The 16,614-nt window shown below is 40.3% G+C and overlaps 1 protein-coding gene across 4 annotated transcripts in view; it reads right to left on the minus strand.

The window, feature by feature from the left end:
* The window catches only part of lmbr1 (limb development membrane protein 1), a 175,962-nt gene that overhangs the window by 16,279 nt on the left and 143,069 nt on the right, over window positions 1-16,614 (minus strand). For 3 of the 4 annotated variants that reach the window (XM_055664412.1, XM_055664404.1, XM_055664431.1), the window contains one exon: window positions 16,350-16,416. In XM_055664412.1, the coding sequence (XP_055520387.1) occupies window positions 16,350-16,416 (67 nt within the window). Of the gene's footprint in view, window positions 1-15,766; window positions 16,081-16,349; window positions 16,417-16,614 lie in introns of those variants that run through there. The other variant, XM_055664422.1, reaches the window with a different exon arrangement.

Genomic DNA, 16,614 nt, shown 5'->3' on the forward strand with positions numbered 1-16,614 from the left:
TTTCAGCCAGAGAAAGACTACCACATTCTGTGTCTTAAAATATGGTAATTAGAAGGCGAATGTACAAAAATTCTCATTGTGCACAATAGTATCTATTGCTAGCAATCTATTTGAACTAGTGAAATGAAACATAGAAACATAGAAAATATGTGCAGGAGTAGGCCATTCGGCCCTTCGAGCCTGCACCGCCATTCAATATGATCATGACTGATCATCCAACTCAGTATCCTGTACCTGCCTTCTCTCCATACCCCCTGATCCCTTTAGCCACAAGGGCCACATCTAACTCCCTCTTAAATATAGCAATAAATGAAGCCTCATTTGTTTTAGAGAAGTTGAACTTTCCAAGTTTTTTGTGCTTAATCAGCCTTCAATCCTGAGGAAAGTCTATTGGGTGAGTGTTAAACAGCCGAATGTACTTCACATCCATCCGATGAGTTTAAAGAATCACTCTGCATTAGTTTGTTATTTTTGCTCTTTAAAAGGGAATTGGGAAACTATTGGTTAAGTAGGTATCTTCTGCAGATGCTCAAAGGCCGTTTGCTCTTGGCCCTGCAGGGGAAATTTAGGAGGCATTTTGATGCCACATTTAGATTCAGATCTAGCCCACAGCAGAGGTCCGAAATAACAAAATAGTCAAGAGCGCAAAAAATACCGAGCATCTCAGTTTTACATCAAATGTTTGTAATAAATACACATATACCATCAAAATGAAGTACAGAAAAACATTGCCCACAACAATAACATTTTAAATCACTTGTCTGGTAACTTGAGGCCATTACTCTTTTTCAGCATCCTGGCTTGCAGGAGCATTCTCTCCCCAGCTAGGCTGCCCAACCGGTCTCAATCTTTCATGCTTCAATGAAATCCCCTTTCGTTCTTCTTTATTCTAACAAATAGACACAATAGACCTAAACTCGGCTTGTATGACTCTTCCCATCCCTGGAATCGGCCTGGTGAACCTTCCATTGTGTCAAGCGTATCCCGTCCTAGGTAAGTAAGTGCACCTAATATACCATTTGTCTTCTTAAAGGCTTGCTGCACCTATATGGTGATTTTAGTGACTGACATACATGGATAACCTGTACTCTGTACATTAACACTTCCTCAGCTCCTTCTATTGACGACTTGCACATTCTAACCACTTAGAGGTTAAACCTAAATTACCTAATAGATGTTTTATCCAATATTCTGTATCAGTGGTGAATCGACAATTCTATTTTAAATGACAGATCAGACGCTTTGCTTATCAAATTTGAAGCCAACAATTCTGATTGCAAATAATCAAACATCATTCCCTATAATCTCTTTTTCTATTTCATAAGACATTTGGAGAAATGCATGAACAGGAAAATATGACTACGAGGGATAGACACAAAATACTGGAATAACTCGAGAGTCAGGCAGCCTCTCTGGAGAAAAGGAACAGGAATGCTCGGGTCGAGACCCTTCTTCAGACTTGGAGGGATAATGGCCAAACATAGGCAAATGGGATTAGCATCAATAGACATCTTGGTGAGCATGGATGAGCTGGATCAAAGGGCCCAATTCTATGCTGTACAACTCTAAAACTCCACAAATGAATGTACCAAGATGGTATAATGAAGTAAGGATAGCTTGTCCTGTGGCAATTCTGGCTATAACCAGAAATTGTGTGAAACTATTTTACCCAACTGGTTGATACTGAAGATACTATTATCCAGAGCTGCCAAGTTTTGTCAGAACATTTCAGTATTCTAGTACCTGAAAATCAGTATTTAGCTGAGGAAATCAGTATTTATACGCGGTGCCATTTTGCTGAAAAGAGTGTTAATTTTTAAGTGTGGTCATACCCATGTGAGACTAGAAGAATGCATAACTTTGCTACCAATTGACGTCTTCTACGCACCTTACTTGACTATATTCATTGCCATCTCTTTGTATACTGCTGTTTGAACGTCTGCTTCCTGCTTTTAGCACCAGATGATGATGTAGAAGCCATTTTGGAAGCCTCCTTCTCCCTCCCTCGCTCTCCCTCCCCCCTCCGTCACTCTTCATCCCTCTCCCTCTTTCCATCCCCTCCCTCTCTTCCTCCCTCTCTTCTTTTTTCTCCCTCACTCTCTTATTCCCTCCCTCCCACTCCCTCTCCTCTTCTCCCCCTCCTAACAGTCTGTGATCCACAGTATATGGAAAGGCAACAGCGCTCCAGCAGGGAGCGCTATTTTTAGAACCCACAGCGCTGTTCAATTCCCACGCGTTAAACTGACAGCGCTGTTTAAACCTGTAGCGGGAAAGCAGATCAAAGCTTACAAAAATAATCATCCAGATCTTTTAAAAATTCTTTCAGAAATTTAAAATACTAATAGATTTAATCTGCTATCATTTTCGAGAGGTACAGTATGACTTTTTATATCCTTGCATTTTTTAAGCAGCAAGATGAAACAGGAAGTCGGGCTGATTTTAAAAAATCCGTATTTTACAAAGCAAATTCGTACATCCGTATTCCGAGCGCATTTCCGTAAAAATATGGAAAATCCGTACTACATGGCAGATCTGATTATGCCATGATAGTAGCATTGTCAATTCATAACTCATTTGCGGAAACCTCCATTTTGCTGTATTACATGCAATAGTTAAATACTTTAACGATAAAATGACAAAATTACATTAAAAATCACTTAAAAATTTTATTTTTTAAAGTCACAGCTTTTGGCAGATCAAACAAAATTACTTCTCAGACAGATTTGGCTAGACAGAATTTAAACACCATATTAATTTTTAAGTTGGGGAAATTGAGAATACATTTGCCCAGGTTCAATCAGGAGAGACAAAATAAAAGAGAAATCCCGGTTGGATTGGTGCAAATGAGATGAAATAAAAAGCTCAACTATTTATCGCTCATGGACCTGAAAACTACAGATTAGAACTGAAAGCTGCAAAGTTCATATGACTGTTCATTAAACTTTTAATGAAACATGTGCCAAGGAATAAGAGTGCTCGTAAAGAATGTAGGGAAAGTAAATGCTCAAGGATTGAAAGTGTATTCCAGTATAATAGATAATGTCCTTTGAATATTGTTTTAAAATGAAAGCATTTCTGGATGCCAACCCATTAAGCTAAGAAGGAAACTTTCTCTGCACCATTCCTTCATAAACCAGGCGATCAAATGGTGACTCAAGGACTAAGCCATTCTAGTCTTTCCCATGTTTCAAAAAGGGCCTTTTCAAACAGTCTTGTCTGTTATAGCAGGATAGCGGTTCTTACAAAAATGTCACAAGGAAATTTAGAGGATGCTTACAAATTTGCAACTGAGACCTTTCTCCAGGCACCCAAGGGAAACTACTCCAAAGTTTTGGAAGGCTGTTTGTTTTAAGTGATAGATTTGGAAAGGTTGAGTTCATTAGATATAGCGGATCTCAAATTAATGCAACTGGCAATTGAAGCAAGGAACTCCTTGTTCTAAAGGTTTGGGTTAAAATTGGCATTCATGAAATTCATAACTGATATGGGCATGTCAGGAAAAGGAGAACTATTTTTCCCAAGTGTGCTTAGATTGGGATCTTTGACACAACGTAATTAAATAGTCAAATTCAATTCAGGACGCAAGTCAGCCAACACTTAATTTGTGAAAGATGGACACAAAATGCTGGAGTAACTCAGTGGAAAGATAAAATTTGGAAGCAGGCCCTTTGGCCCACTGCATCCATGCTGACCATCAACTACCTATTAACATTTATTCTGTTAAGCCATTCTTTTTACTCTCCCCACATTGTCATCAATTGCCCCCACATTCCACCACTCACCTACACACTGGGGACATTTTACAGTGGCTGATTACTTGCCACTGATCAACAGAAAGGAAAAGAAATGCAATTTGTTTTCATGTACGGGCCCGCAGTTTTCATTTTACAAAGGATTCTGCAGCATCATAGCGCCAATCAGTTTGGCGAATGCAGTGATTCAACCCCATGTAGAAGGGACCAGCCATGACCCCCCTGTTCCTCGATTTGCCCGTTATATTACAAGGTTTCTCAAAAGCACTTTTCAAAAATCCAATTAATTTGCATTAAAAATTTGTACTGTTCGTATAATGTATTTGTTGCTGTTGGGATATAAATAATCCTCCTTCATGACTACTCTGGTGTGCAGATGTGGCAAAGAGTGACAGTGAAACCAGATGTAAAAATGAAAGGAAACAAAAGAAATACTCTGATGATGTTACGTGATTAAATCATTGAACCCAAACAACAAATAAATACAATTTTGAAAGTGCTGTGAATTGCACCTGCAAAAGGTTCCATCTCCAGTTAAATTGACTTTTTTTTTCACCCGCTGAAGAATTAAAAAAAAAACTGAATTAAGACATTTTCTTCAGCAACTTTAGCAGCAACTCAAGTGCACTGGCAGAGAATAAAGAATAAAGGTGAGGGGTGAAATGTATCAAATGTTACACACTAGAAAAGATCACATGTTTGCAAGGTGGATGGGAATGTTTCAATAAAACAATGCATTACTTATGATCCAACATGCATGTCCTTGTCATTCCATCTTGGATAATGATATCTATGATAACAATAATACCGCATTATGAGAGTCGAGGAATTTGAATGCGTTTGAAAAAAAATCACGACATGACATGATGCTCAAACATCAAACTCTTCTGATGGGGGAAACATATCTTTGTGGCATTTGCCCCAATCCTCACCTTTCAAAGCTGCTAACATAAAATATGGTTCAGAAACAATTCTACTTTTAACCTGTCGTGGATTTAATTAAGGAATAAAATGGCAGAGGGAAATACTTCATGTAACCGCTTCTATGTGCAAGCAAAAAGAAAAAGAGCTTCAGGCTTTTAGAATTTAATGAAAGGGGTCATTAAAATAAATTAGTGTTTGGAATAAATCTACTGGATACAACGTGTTGCTTCTTCCTTGGATGATTTACTTAAAATAAATGGTGGGATATATTTAATTAATTCCATAATCCAACAGATTTAGTGGAGAAGATTGGGTCAGGAGAAAGCTACAACAATGATTTGCCCACCATGCTCTATGCGAACAGTTTCCTGCTGGGAATGCAGTCCTTATATCCTAATTATATCAGTCATGAACACATGCCTGTGGAAAAGTAAATGGAAACATTTGATAAGCTGCTGAAGGGCTATAAAACAAACACATGGGACTGCTCTATTTTGATGAGTTGGGTGGAAGATAATAAAAGAGGATTTAACAAATAATAGGCGAGACCCGGCATGCCACTCATATTATTAATTACCAGGTAAATTACATCGCTAGTAATGGCAATCAGAATACTACACAATATTCCACACCCACAAGATTTCTGACCACAAATATACAAGATTCATTCATTACAAGAATGAGTATCAGCACATAAAAACAATAATATCAATGTATTTTAATGTACTAGCATTATTTAGAAGGCACGTTCTTTTGAGCAGCAGTAAGACGGCAGTCACTGCTTAGTACTGCCTAATTTTATTTTCCTTATTTTTTTTCCTTTTTGTTTTCAAACACAAAAAAATTGACCTTACACTAGGAGATTGTGGTTTACCTCAATCCATTCCCTATCCTCAATATCGACGACTAACAAAAATATATCCATTCATTCAATTGCCCTGATACTTTGTTAATAAAAATATTGTCTGATCAGCAGCTGCCTCGCCACAATTTGAAGGGCAAGAGTTATTTCTAGCTAATATTTCTTCCTAATACAACATGGCTAATAGATTTGCTAATTAACTGGCTAATTGAATTGTTCTTAATTGATTATAAAGTATAAATTCCCCATGTAACACACACTAGTTGTGAAGGGAAATCGGTTGTTTTATAAATATGCCACAATTACCAAAGATACTTGGCAAATTCAATTAATTAGCAAATGTCATGAGAAATTTCTACCCTCGAATTTTCATCAATTAGGTCAAGAACATTGGAAGGAAGTAAAAGAGCAAGTGAAAAAAAATAGCCATCATGTTCCACACCATACAAGAAAAAGTGGCATTTGAGTTACAACACAGTGACTACATTTTCATGATATATGAACATTCCTACCTAGAACCCTGGAAGAAAATTAGAGTAAGTCTTTTCTCACCTGCAACCCAAAGTTTTACTTCCTTTTCTCAAACTGTCACCGGCATCAAAACAATAAAAACAAGCATCAAATAAAAATCATTCCACAAGTCAACAATGGACTGTATAAGCATACAGTATTGGCATTCTACAAGCACCAGAATGTAAAATACTTCCTCATTTTTGAAATCCCATTACATATAAAAATAATTAAACATTATACAAATACAGCTTCCAGAAGATTAATTGCTTTGTGTTATACTTCCTCTTGTGGCCAAGACATGGAACAATGGATGGTCCATGCTTAATTTTTTTAATAAAACATTTTATTAGAAAGCCAAAACTTCAGCATTTTGATGACAGAAATATTTCAAATGTCATTAGAAACGGGAATAGTCCCCGAGGATTGGCGTACTGCGCATGTTGTTCCATTGTTTAAAAAGGGTTCTAAGAGTAAACCTAGCAATTATAGACCTGTTAGTTTGACTTCAGTGGTGGGCAAATTAATGGAAAAGATACTTAGAGATAATATATATAAGCATCTAGATAAACAGGGTCTGATTAGGAACAGTCAACATGGATTTGTGCCTGGAAGGTCATGTTTGACTAATCTTCTTGAATTTTTTGAAGAGGTTACTAGGGAAATTGACGAGGGTAAAGCAGTGGATGTTGTCTATATGGACTTTAGTAAGGCCTTTGACAAGGTTCCTCATGGAAGGTTGGTTAAGAAGGTTCAACTGTTGGGTATAAATGCAGGAATAGCAAGATGGATTCAACAGTGGCTGAATGGGAGAAGCCAGAGGGTAATGGTGGATGGCTGTTTATCGGGTTGGAGGCAGGTGACTAGTGTATTCACCGGTCTAAAAGTCACAATGTTGGAGCTCCCGGCAGGCGCTGTAATGTCCCACGGCCATGAAGCCGCACCAGGCGATGTACGGCCCCGCTCCGGGTCGTTCCAACCCCGCGAAGTCACATTGCGGGAGCTCCAGGAAGCGGTCTCTCCCCCCCGGACCACGAGCTCCCGATGTCCCAGTCCACCGGACCTGCGGCTGCGTTGCTGGAACCTCCGAGCCCCAGGAGTCGAGTCGCAGCAGCGAGTCACCATCGCTCCCCACGCTCCGAGGCTGGCCAGCCCCACGATGGTGAGTAGTCCACAGCTCCACAGTCTCCCGAGCCCCCGGGTCGTTCAGGTTGGAGGCCGCTCCACGGTGCTAGGCCCCAACAACAACGGAGACCCGACAGGGAAAAGGTCGGGTCTCCCGGACAGGGAAGAGATTTTAAACAGTTTCCCCCCCACAAATACACATTTAAAACCAGTATTAAAAAAACACCAACACTACATTTAACTAGACAAAAAATAAAAAAAAGACAGACAGGTTGTAGGGGCCGCTGCAACGGGTGAGTCGCGCCGCCACGTGCTTGCATATGGGGATCACTGGTTGGCGTGGACTTGGTGAGCCAAACAGCCTGTTTCTACACTGTGTCTCCAAAGTCTAAAGTAAACTACATTCAATGTTCCAAATGCAGACTAGCCAAAGTCCTGTAAAGCTACAACATGATGTGCTGCACCACCAGTTGCGTATCTTTAAAATTACTAACCATCTACATTTTTGTCCATTTATATAAACACATCACAAATAATCAAAGTCAAGTCCAAGCACAGATCCTTAATACCCTTCCACCACTACCCTATCATCTATAAATAAGCCATTTCTGAATCCAAAGCTACAGTCACCATGGATACACACAAAAAGCTGTAGTAATTCAGCGGGCCAGACACAATCTTCTTGAATTTTTTGAAGAGGTTACTAGGGAAATTGACGAGGGTAAAGCAGTGGATGTTGTCTATATGGACTTTAGTAAGGCCTTTGACAAGGTTCCTCATGGAAGGTTGGTTAAGAAGGTTCAACTGTTGGGTATAAATGCAGGAATAGCAAGATGGATTCAACAGTGGCTGAATGGGAGAAGCCAGAGGGTAATGGTGGATGGCTGTTTATCGGGTTGGAGGCAGGTGACTAGTGTATTCACCGGTCTAAAAGTCACAATGTTGGAGCTCCCGGCAGGCGCTCGTGATCTCCTGGGGGACATAGAGGACATAGTTGCAGAATAAGGGGGGGCTCTTTTAAAACTGAGATGAGGAAGAACTTCTTCACCCAGAGGGTGGTTAATTTATGGAATTCACTGCCCCAGGGAGCAGTGGAAGCAGAAACTTTAAATATATTTAAGACTAAAATAGATGGTTTTTTAGCTGCCAAGGGGATAAGGGGCTACGGGGAGAGGGCAGGGATATGGACCTAGGTATGGTTAGTATAGTAAGACCCGAGTGATCTCCTGGACAAGTGTCGATCGCCTAGATTGGGGTCGGAGAGGAATTTCCCGGATTTTTTTCCCGAATTGGACCTGGGTTTTTATCCGGTTTTTTGCCTCCCCCAGGAGATCACGAGGTTCTTGGGGTGGAGAGGGGTGATAGCGGTATAAAGGGGAGGGTAGTGTCTCGTGTTCTGTGTCTTGTGTCTACTGTTGTGGGTAAGTGTGTCTGTTTAGTGTTCAGCCATGAGCGAATGGCGGTGCGGGCTCGATGGACCTGGTGGTCTGCTCTCGCACCTACTTTCTATGTTTCTATGTTTCTAATCTCTAGAGAGAAGGAAGAGATGATGTTTCGGGTTGAGGCTCTTCTACAACCTGAGAGTCAGGGTAATGTCACCATGGATCCCATCATCTAAATCTTCAGGACAGACCTTGACAAACGCCTTACTCAAGTTCATGCAGCCAACATCCACTGCCCTACCCTATCTAAATTATGTCTATTTTCCTTCTTAAACAAAACAACAACACTGGCTACTCTCCTGCCCTCCAGGACCTCATCCACGGTGAGAGAAGATGCAGAGATCTTTGTCAAATCCCCTGCAATCTCCTGTCTTGCCTCACAATAACCTGAGTGAGATCTCAACAGGCCCTGATGACCGTTACTCCAGCAGTGTCTTTTTTTTGCTAGAGAGCACACTTCTTCCTCATGGTCACACTCTCAGAGCACAACGCCAAAAAGAAAAAGGAAACTGAACACATTGCTACAGCTGCGATAGACACAAAATGCTGGAGTAACTCAGCAGGAAAGGCAGCATTTCTGGAAAGAAGGAATGGCTGACATTTTCGGTTGCAACCCTGCTTTCACATTGAAAGAATATTTACGAAACAGCATGAGGAAGGATCGCAAGCCAACATGTTGATGGTCTATTTCCCCCCTACAGATGCTGCCTGATCTGCTGAGTACTGTCAGCAATTGGGTTTTCACCTAACAGCTTCCTGATTCTGTATGTTCATATTTGATGATCGGCTTACAAGGCACACCTGTCTGTCTTGAAATGAGATGTCTGCAGAAACACCCACAGTCCCCTGTCATTCACGATCTTGGAAAAAACACCCTGCTTTCCTTTCCCACGCCCCTCCCTCCCCACATAATGGGTTAACTTTACATTGTATTCAATTGGTTATATTCTTAAACACCAAGTTGCCTTTATATAAATGGTAAAACATTTTGTGTGTTGTTCATTGCTTATTCACTTTCTATTGCCAGTAAACATGGAAACGCAAAACTCGGTCCTTTATCCAAGTCACCGATAGAGGCTATTAACAAAAAAGGGGTGACAGCCTGATTCTTTCAATGCAGTTTATTCTACGCACAAAATATTTCAGATTCAAGTCATAGTGCAGGAAGAGGCTCCTCAGCCAAACCTGCCCACACTGACCAACATGTCCCATCTTCATTAGTCCCACCTGCCTGCGTTTGGCTCACATCCTACTTCACCTATCCTATCCATGTACCTGTCAAAATGTTCCTTAAATGTTGTGATAGTACCTGCCTCAACTAACTCCTCTGGTGGCTTGTTCCATACAGCCACCACTCTGTGTAAAATAGTTACCCCTCAGGGGTAACTTCCTATAAAATCTTTCCCCCCTCAATCTACACCAATGTCCTCTGGCTCTCAATTCCCCTACTCTGGGCAAGAGAATCTGCAATTACCCGATCTATTCCTCTCACGACTTTGTACACTTTTATAAGATCACCCTTCATCCTCCTGCACTCTAAGGAATATAGTCCTCGCCTGCTTAACCTCTCCCTACAGCTCAGGCCATTGAGCTATAATTCTAGAAATCAGAAATGTTGGAAATGTTCAGCAGCTCAGGAGCATCTGTGGAACGTGAAAAAATCCTGTTCATTCCTACTTTGTTTTTCTCAATCAATCCATTACTCCAATCCGATAAGCATTCATTTTGATTGTTTTCGGAAACATGTTTTCAAATGCTTTCCAAAAGTCTCTAACCTGCTGCTGACCTTCTACCGCTCGTCCATCGAGAGCCTGCTGACATACTGCATTACAGCATGGTATGGCAGCTGCACCATGGCAGACAGGGAGAGGCTTCAGAGGGTAACCAGGACAGCGCAGAGGATCATTGGTTGCCCTCTCCCCTCCCTGATGGACATCTACACCTCCCGCTGCCTTAGCAGGGCAAAGAAGATCACCAAAGACAGCTCCCATCCTGCGTTTGGACTGCTCGACCTGCTGCCCTCTGGAAGGCGCTATAGGTGCATCAAATCCAGGACAAACAGACTCAGGAATAGCTGCTTCCCGAGAATTATATCTACCATAAATTCAAATCCACACATCCACTGATACATTCCATTGTATATATGTATATATGTATGTCGGTAACCCTATTTTTTCAAATTGTATTATGCCTGAAAGCAGCTTTCAGTTTCACTACATGTATAGTGACAATAAATGGCATTCATATCCACCCCACCAGTTCCCCAAATATTGAGCTTTCCATTAATATCCCCCTGGAATTATCAAACACTAAAGGACACAAGTGCTGAGCAGGTCAGGCAGCATCTCTGTAGAACAAAGGTAGGTTAAATTTTGGGTCCAAACCCTTCTGCCCAAAGAAGGGTCTTGAGCCGAAATGTCACCTATTTATGTTCTCCAGAGATGCTGCCTGACTTCCGGAGTTACTCCAGCACGTGTCCTTTTATCTGTTCACCAGCATCTGCAGTTCTTTGTTTCGTCCGTTATCAAACACTATTTTGCTTTTCGGAATCCATGTTCATTTTACCCAGTAATGATTTTCCAGGTACTTTGCAATAGACAATCATTTTCCCTACCACTATCTGGTTCCATCGGAACTCAAAATTGTCAATATTAATACAGAAGAGTAATACAACATGTTTTTCCTCATCTCCAAATTTCCTATTGTTTTGAAGATCACCCTAGGCCGACGACCCCACAAGCATGCAATTGTTTAGCTTAAAATGGACACAAAGTGCTTTCTTACTCTTCGACCCTCCAGTCATTACGTACAAAATTATAAACACATCATCACTTCTTTCACATGTAACCGTTCTTCCTGCTATTGCTTTTAATTTGGATGGTTACACCACGATGGCCCTTCACTTTAATTTCTCAATTTAAAATATAACTTTAGCGTTCGAAACTGCACCAGTCTGGAATCTTTCCAATCTCCACACTGTTTTGCCTATTTGCCTACCTTTGAACCTGCTAAATGCATTTATTTCTTTTCATCTATTGAGTGCCACTCGGCATAACCTACAAAATGATGCATCTTGATATTTTCTGAAGCACTGCATGAATCACTGTACTCTAATACATCCCATTAATCTTGTTTGGACAGCTGTGTCTGCGCATTTGGTGGCAGAATTTTAAATTGTTCAATCGCTTCCTTTTTTCTCCTCTTCCATTCTTTACATAAATCCCTACAGTAAACGCTTCAAGAAAGTCATTCTTTTACTGAAAGAGGTGGCAGATTTTTGCCAACGTATCAGGTTCTCAGTCACAGCATGTGCTGTGATGCAAAGCTTCACATGCAAATTTCATTTAATAACCAATCAGGTTAGCTGTTGAACAAAAACAGCTTGCTCTAATGGAGGCTGTTAATGTCAAAATTTGATCACAAGGAAAACAATTTGACAATCCTCAAAAGAACTCCTGAAAATAAAACTTGTCTGCAATAACGCATTAAGGACAATAAATATATATATCATGACATTGAACACATACTGGTACACTTGTGATTTTAGAATTTGTGTTTTGAAAATTCAGGATCTTCAATTTGAACAATATTAATTTCAAAAAGTCCTTTTTATTTTTTCCATTCCAAAAAATAGAGGATTTCTGGGTCACAGAAGTGGTGTAAGGATATACAGAATATAACTTCCCTCAGTTCAATTTTAACAAGAAATTTTGACCCGACATTCAAAGTGCCTTCTTTGCACAATAGTGCATTTTTCCACACTTTTATCCCTGCTAGATTTGGAATATAGGCAAGATCAATCTAGGCCACGAAGGGTAGTACTTCACTCTAGAACATCGACCATCAGCAATAGACAAATTTCCAGAAGTGGTGGAGCAGGCACCAGGGACCCAGGTTTAATCCTGACATCAGGTGCCATTTGCGTGGACATTCACCGTGTGACCATGTGGGTTTCTCCCAGGTGCTCTGGTTTCCTCCCACATTGCAAAGACATGCTCGTTTGCAGGTTAATTGGCCACCGTATATTTCACCCAATGGGTTTCCATGTTGTTCCTTCCAATCAATCAAAACCTTGAGCACAGGTTGCATTTCAATACCAGAGAAATGGCTTGAGCAAATCCTAACAATGAAACATCATTTATGTGTGTGCTCCCAGACATAACATTACGAAAAGTAATTGAAGTGGCGCAACGGTAACCCAGGCTCGACCTGACTACTGTGTTCAAGAAGGAACTTCAGATGCTGGAAAATCGAAGGTACACAAAAATGCTGGAGAAACTCAGCGGGTGCAGCAGCATCTATGGTTCAAGAAGGAACTGCAGATGCTGGAAAATCGAAGGTACACAAAAATGCTGGAGAAACTCAGCGGGTGCAGCCTGAGTCTGAAGACTCAGTCAGTCTGATGAAGGGTTTCGTCTGAAGTCTGAAGAAGGGTTTCAGCCTGAAACGTCACCTATTTCCTTCGCTCCATAGATGCTGCTGCACCCGCTGAGTTTCTCCAGCATTTTTGTGTATCTTCGACCTGACTACTGGTGCTTTCAATGTGGAGTTTGTACGTTCCCTGTGGCCATGTGGGTTTTCTCTGGGTACTCCGGTTCCCTCCCACACTTCAAAGACACACAGGTTTGTTGGTTAATTGGCTTCAGCAAAAATTGTAAATTGTTGTTCCCTCTTCTGTCAGCCAGAAAACACAAAAGTTTGAAAGCGCATACCACCAGATTCAGGAACAACTTTTATCCTGCCGTTATCAGAGTACTGAATGGTCCTCCCATAAACTAGGGTGCAGTCCTAATCTTCCAAAGTATCACAATGCACTTTAATCTGTACTCTCTGTTACTGTCGGGTAAAGCTGTAACATTATATTCTGCACTCTGGTAAATTTCTTTGCACTACCTGTTGAACTTCTGTAAAACTTGATTGTATTTGCGTACAGTGTGATTTGACTTGACTCTATAACGTGCAAAGCTTTACATTGAATCTTGGCACACAAAAATAATAAACAATACAATACATAACATGCCACCTATAAGCCCAAGCCTAGATATTGTCTAGGTCTTGTCCTCATTATCTGTCATCACAAATGGGGGACTTCACTTCACCTCAGGAATTACTCTCTTTTGTCCACGTTTGGACAAAGGCTCTATGAGATTCTGTGATTAGGTTGATGAGAAGCAGGTACCAGTGTAGAATTAAATTCAGCTTGTGATCAATCCCTATATGATTATTGATGGCATACATTGTCAAAATACAATCTAATACACCATACCTGGATTAAATGCTCAATAAAATGAAAAGCCAGAAGACAAAGACAGAAAATGCTGAAAATATTCAGGCAATAACTGTGGAGAATGAAATGTAATCGATATTTCAATTCAATGATATTTCATCTGAATTAGGAAAAGTAAGAAATTAAAGATGTTTCATATTGCAGAGAATGGGGAAGAGTGGAAAGGTCAAAATTGAACGGCACAATGATTTGAGCTGAGAGGATGGTGAAAGCTTGTTAATTGGAGCAGCTCCAGCGAAGAACCAAATAGAAAATTTCCAAGAATGGGAGAAAGAAAAAAAAAAAAAATCCAAAACTCAGGTGCAAAGTCTGATAATTATTGGAAATTGGTAATAAAATATAATGCTGGAAATAGCCAGCATCTCCAGAGTTAAACAGGTTAATGTAATGTGTTTAGTTTAGAGATAAACCATGGAAACAGGCTCTTCAGCCCATCGATCATCCATTCACACCAGTTCTATGTTATGCCAGTTTCATAACTACTCCTTACACGTTCGGAGTGATTTGCAGAGGCCAATTGAGAAACATAAATCAAGCATACACCACCCAGTTGGATACAAACTGAAAAGTCTAGTTATTTTAATATGATTAAATTCAGTATCAAGGCCAAAGCGAGTGGTTGCAAAATGAGACACTTATGCCGGGCTTCTATTGAACAGGAGAAGACACCAAGACAGAGCGGCAAGAGTGGGAGTGGAATGAAGAATAAAAGCCACAGGCAATTGGAAGGTCAGGTGTACACTTGGTGACTGATCAGAGGTGTTCTGCTAAACAGTCGCCCAATCTGCCTTTGCCTTTCAGTTCTTTAATGTGGAGGAGACCGCATTGAGCAAGAATGCAGCACAATCCTTGGAAGGAGTATCTGGGGTCCTGCTTGTTAAAGGGAAGAGGTATGGGGAAACTGCAGCATATCCTGAGATTGTATGGGAAGATACTATGAAATCGGAAGTGGGCTCATGTGAAGGCGAGAGTGTGAACCATTAACTGCAGAAGAAGCACTCCTTATGAAAAGCAGGGAAATATCAAAAAGGTTCTGTAAACGTGGGGGACTAATGCATGAACCCAAGGTCAAATTAAGTCCTATTCCCGCCCTATTGGTGACATAGTAGTAGAGTTGCTGCCTTACACCTCTCACAGCTCCGGAGACCCAGGTTCCATCCAGACTACGGGCGCTGTCTGTACGGAGTTTGTACGTTTTTCCCCTGACCGCGTGGGTTTTCCCCGAGATCTTCAGTTTCCTCCCACACTCCAATGATGTACAGGTTTGTAAGTTAATTTGCTTGTGCAAATACAATAAGACACCAGACCTAACACAAAGCAAGAGTCCAATGTATCACAATTCAAGATCAGGCAGCCCAAGAGTTATTACAATACAGAAAATTACCATTTGCCCATCAACCTTCAAACTAAGACAGACACGAGACTGCAGATGCTGAAATCTTGAGCAAAAATCAGATTGCTGAAGGAACTTAGCAGGTCAGGCAGCATCTGTGGAGAGAAATGGTCCGAAGAGTCAATTCCCCTCCATAGATGCTGCTTGGCCCCGAAATCTTCCAGTGGTTTGTATTTTGCTCAACCCTAAAACTAAGTTCATGAAAAGCTTTCTCAAAACAAAATTGAGGACGTTGATACGAGGAACTGCAGATGCTGGAATGTTGAGTGAAAAACACAAGTGCTAGAGTAGCTCAATAGGACACACAGCATTTCTGGAGAAAATGGATAGGCGATGTCGGTGTATGCATTGCATTACTTTCAGACTCTAATTAACCCTGCTTCATCTGCTCTATTATCCAAGTCAAATATTGTTCCCCATATATAAAACAGACTATGAAATAAGTAGACCGAATTTAGCCTTACAGATTATGTTTGACATGCTCAGTTTATCCACTCAGAATCCATAATGTTGCCAGGGTTGTTTGAAAGAGGGGCTGGAGCAATAAAAACACATTTATTCATGTACTTTCTCCAGAAGCTAAAACTAGTTTATTCATATTCTCTCCTTCTTGCACCTTTCCACTATTATTTCTTTTCTACAAATAATCATCTACTTTTCCTCCAGAAATATTTAAGGTCTCTCAAATTGTTACATGGAAAACTAAACATTCTAGTTCCCATCTACACAATGAGGCATTTTACAATCTGTCTTTCAATTCTTTTTGAAATCATGAATTTGTATTCCTGCAAAAAAAAATATTTCCATCAATTTTTGGAAGCAATCTTATTAGAACCACCAGAATCTCCAAGATGTTTGAAGATATCACCTCATCTTAATAGTGCAAATGTTTAGTAATGGTGGTATACTTTGTAATAACATGGAGGAACATCACACAACTTTAAGATTACAACATGACATCTGCATTGAAGCCAGTCCAGTTTCATGACAAACGCCAATGCAAATGCAGTAATTAATAACTAGTCTCCGGAATAGTGAAAATAATTAGTCTTACCCAAAGTTCTTGACATAACAGGTAATGCTGAGCTAAGAACCAATATTGAAACACAATTTCCAATGATCTGTTGGACAGGAGAAAACATTTCCCATTAAGACAAACTCATTAAGTTTTTGATTTGCACAACTAAGGTTAAAGTTTCACAACTTTACTATGATTATTTAAAAAAAAAACAGCAAACAACATTCAATGAGATACCAAATTGTTTTGATTTGAAGATTTGGCAAACTGTATTTTATTTGTACTTGATAAAATATTCCAA

Source organism: Leucoraja erinacea, chromosome 2 (assembly GCF_028641065.1).
Source record: "Leucoraja erinacea ecotype New England chromosome 2, Leri_hhj_1, whole genome shotgun sequence".
Classification (NCBI taxonomy): Eukaryota; Metazoa; Chordata; class Chondrichthyes; order Rajiformes; family Rajidae; genus Leucoraja; species Leucoraja erinaceus.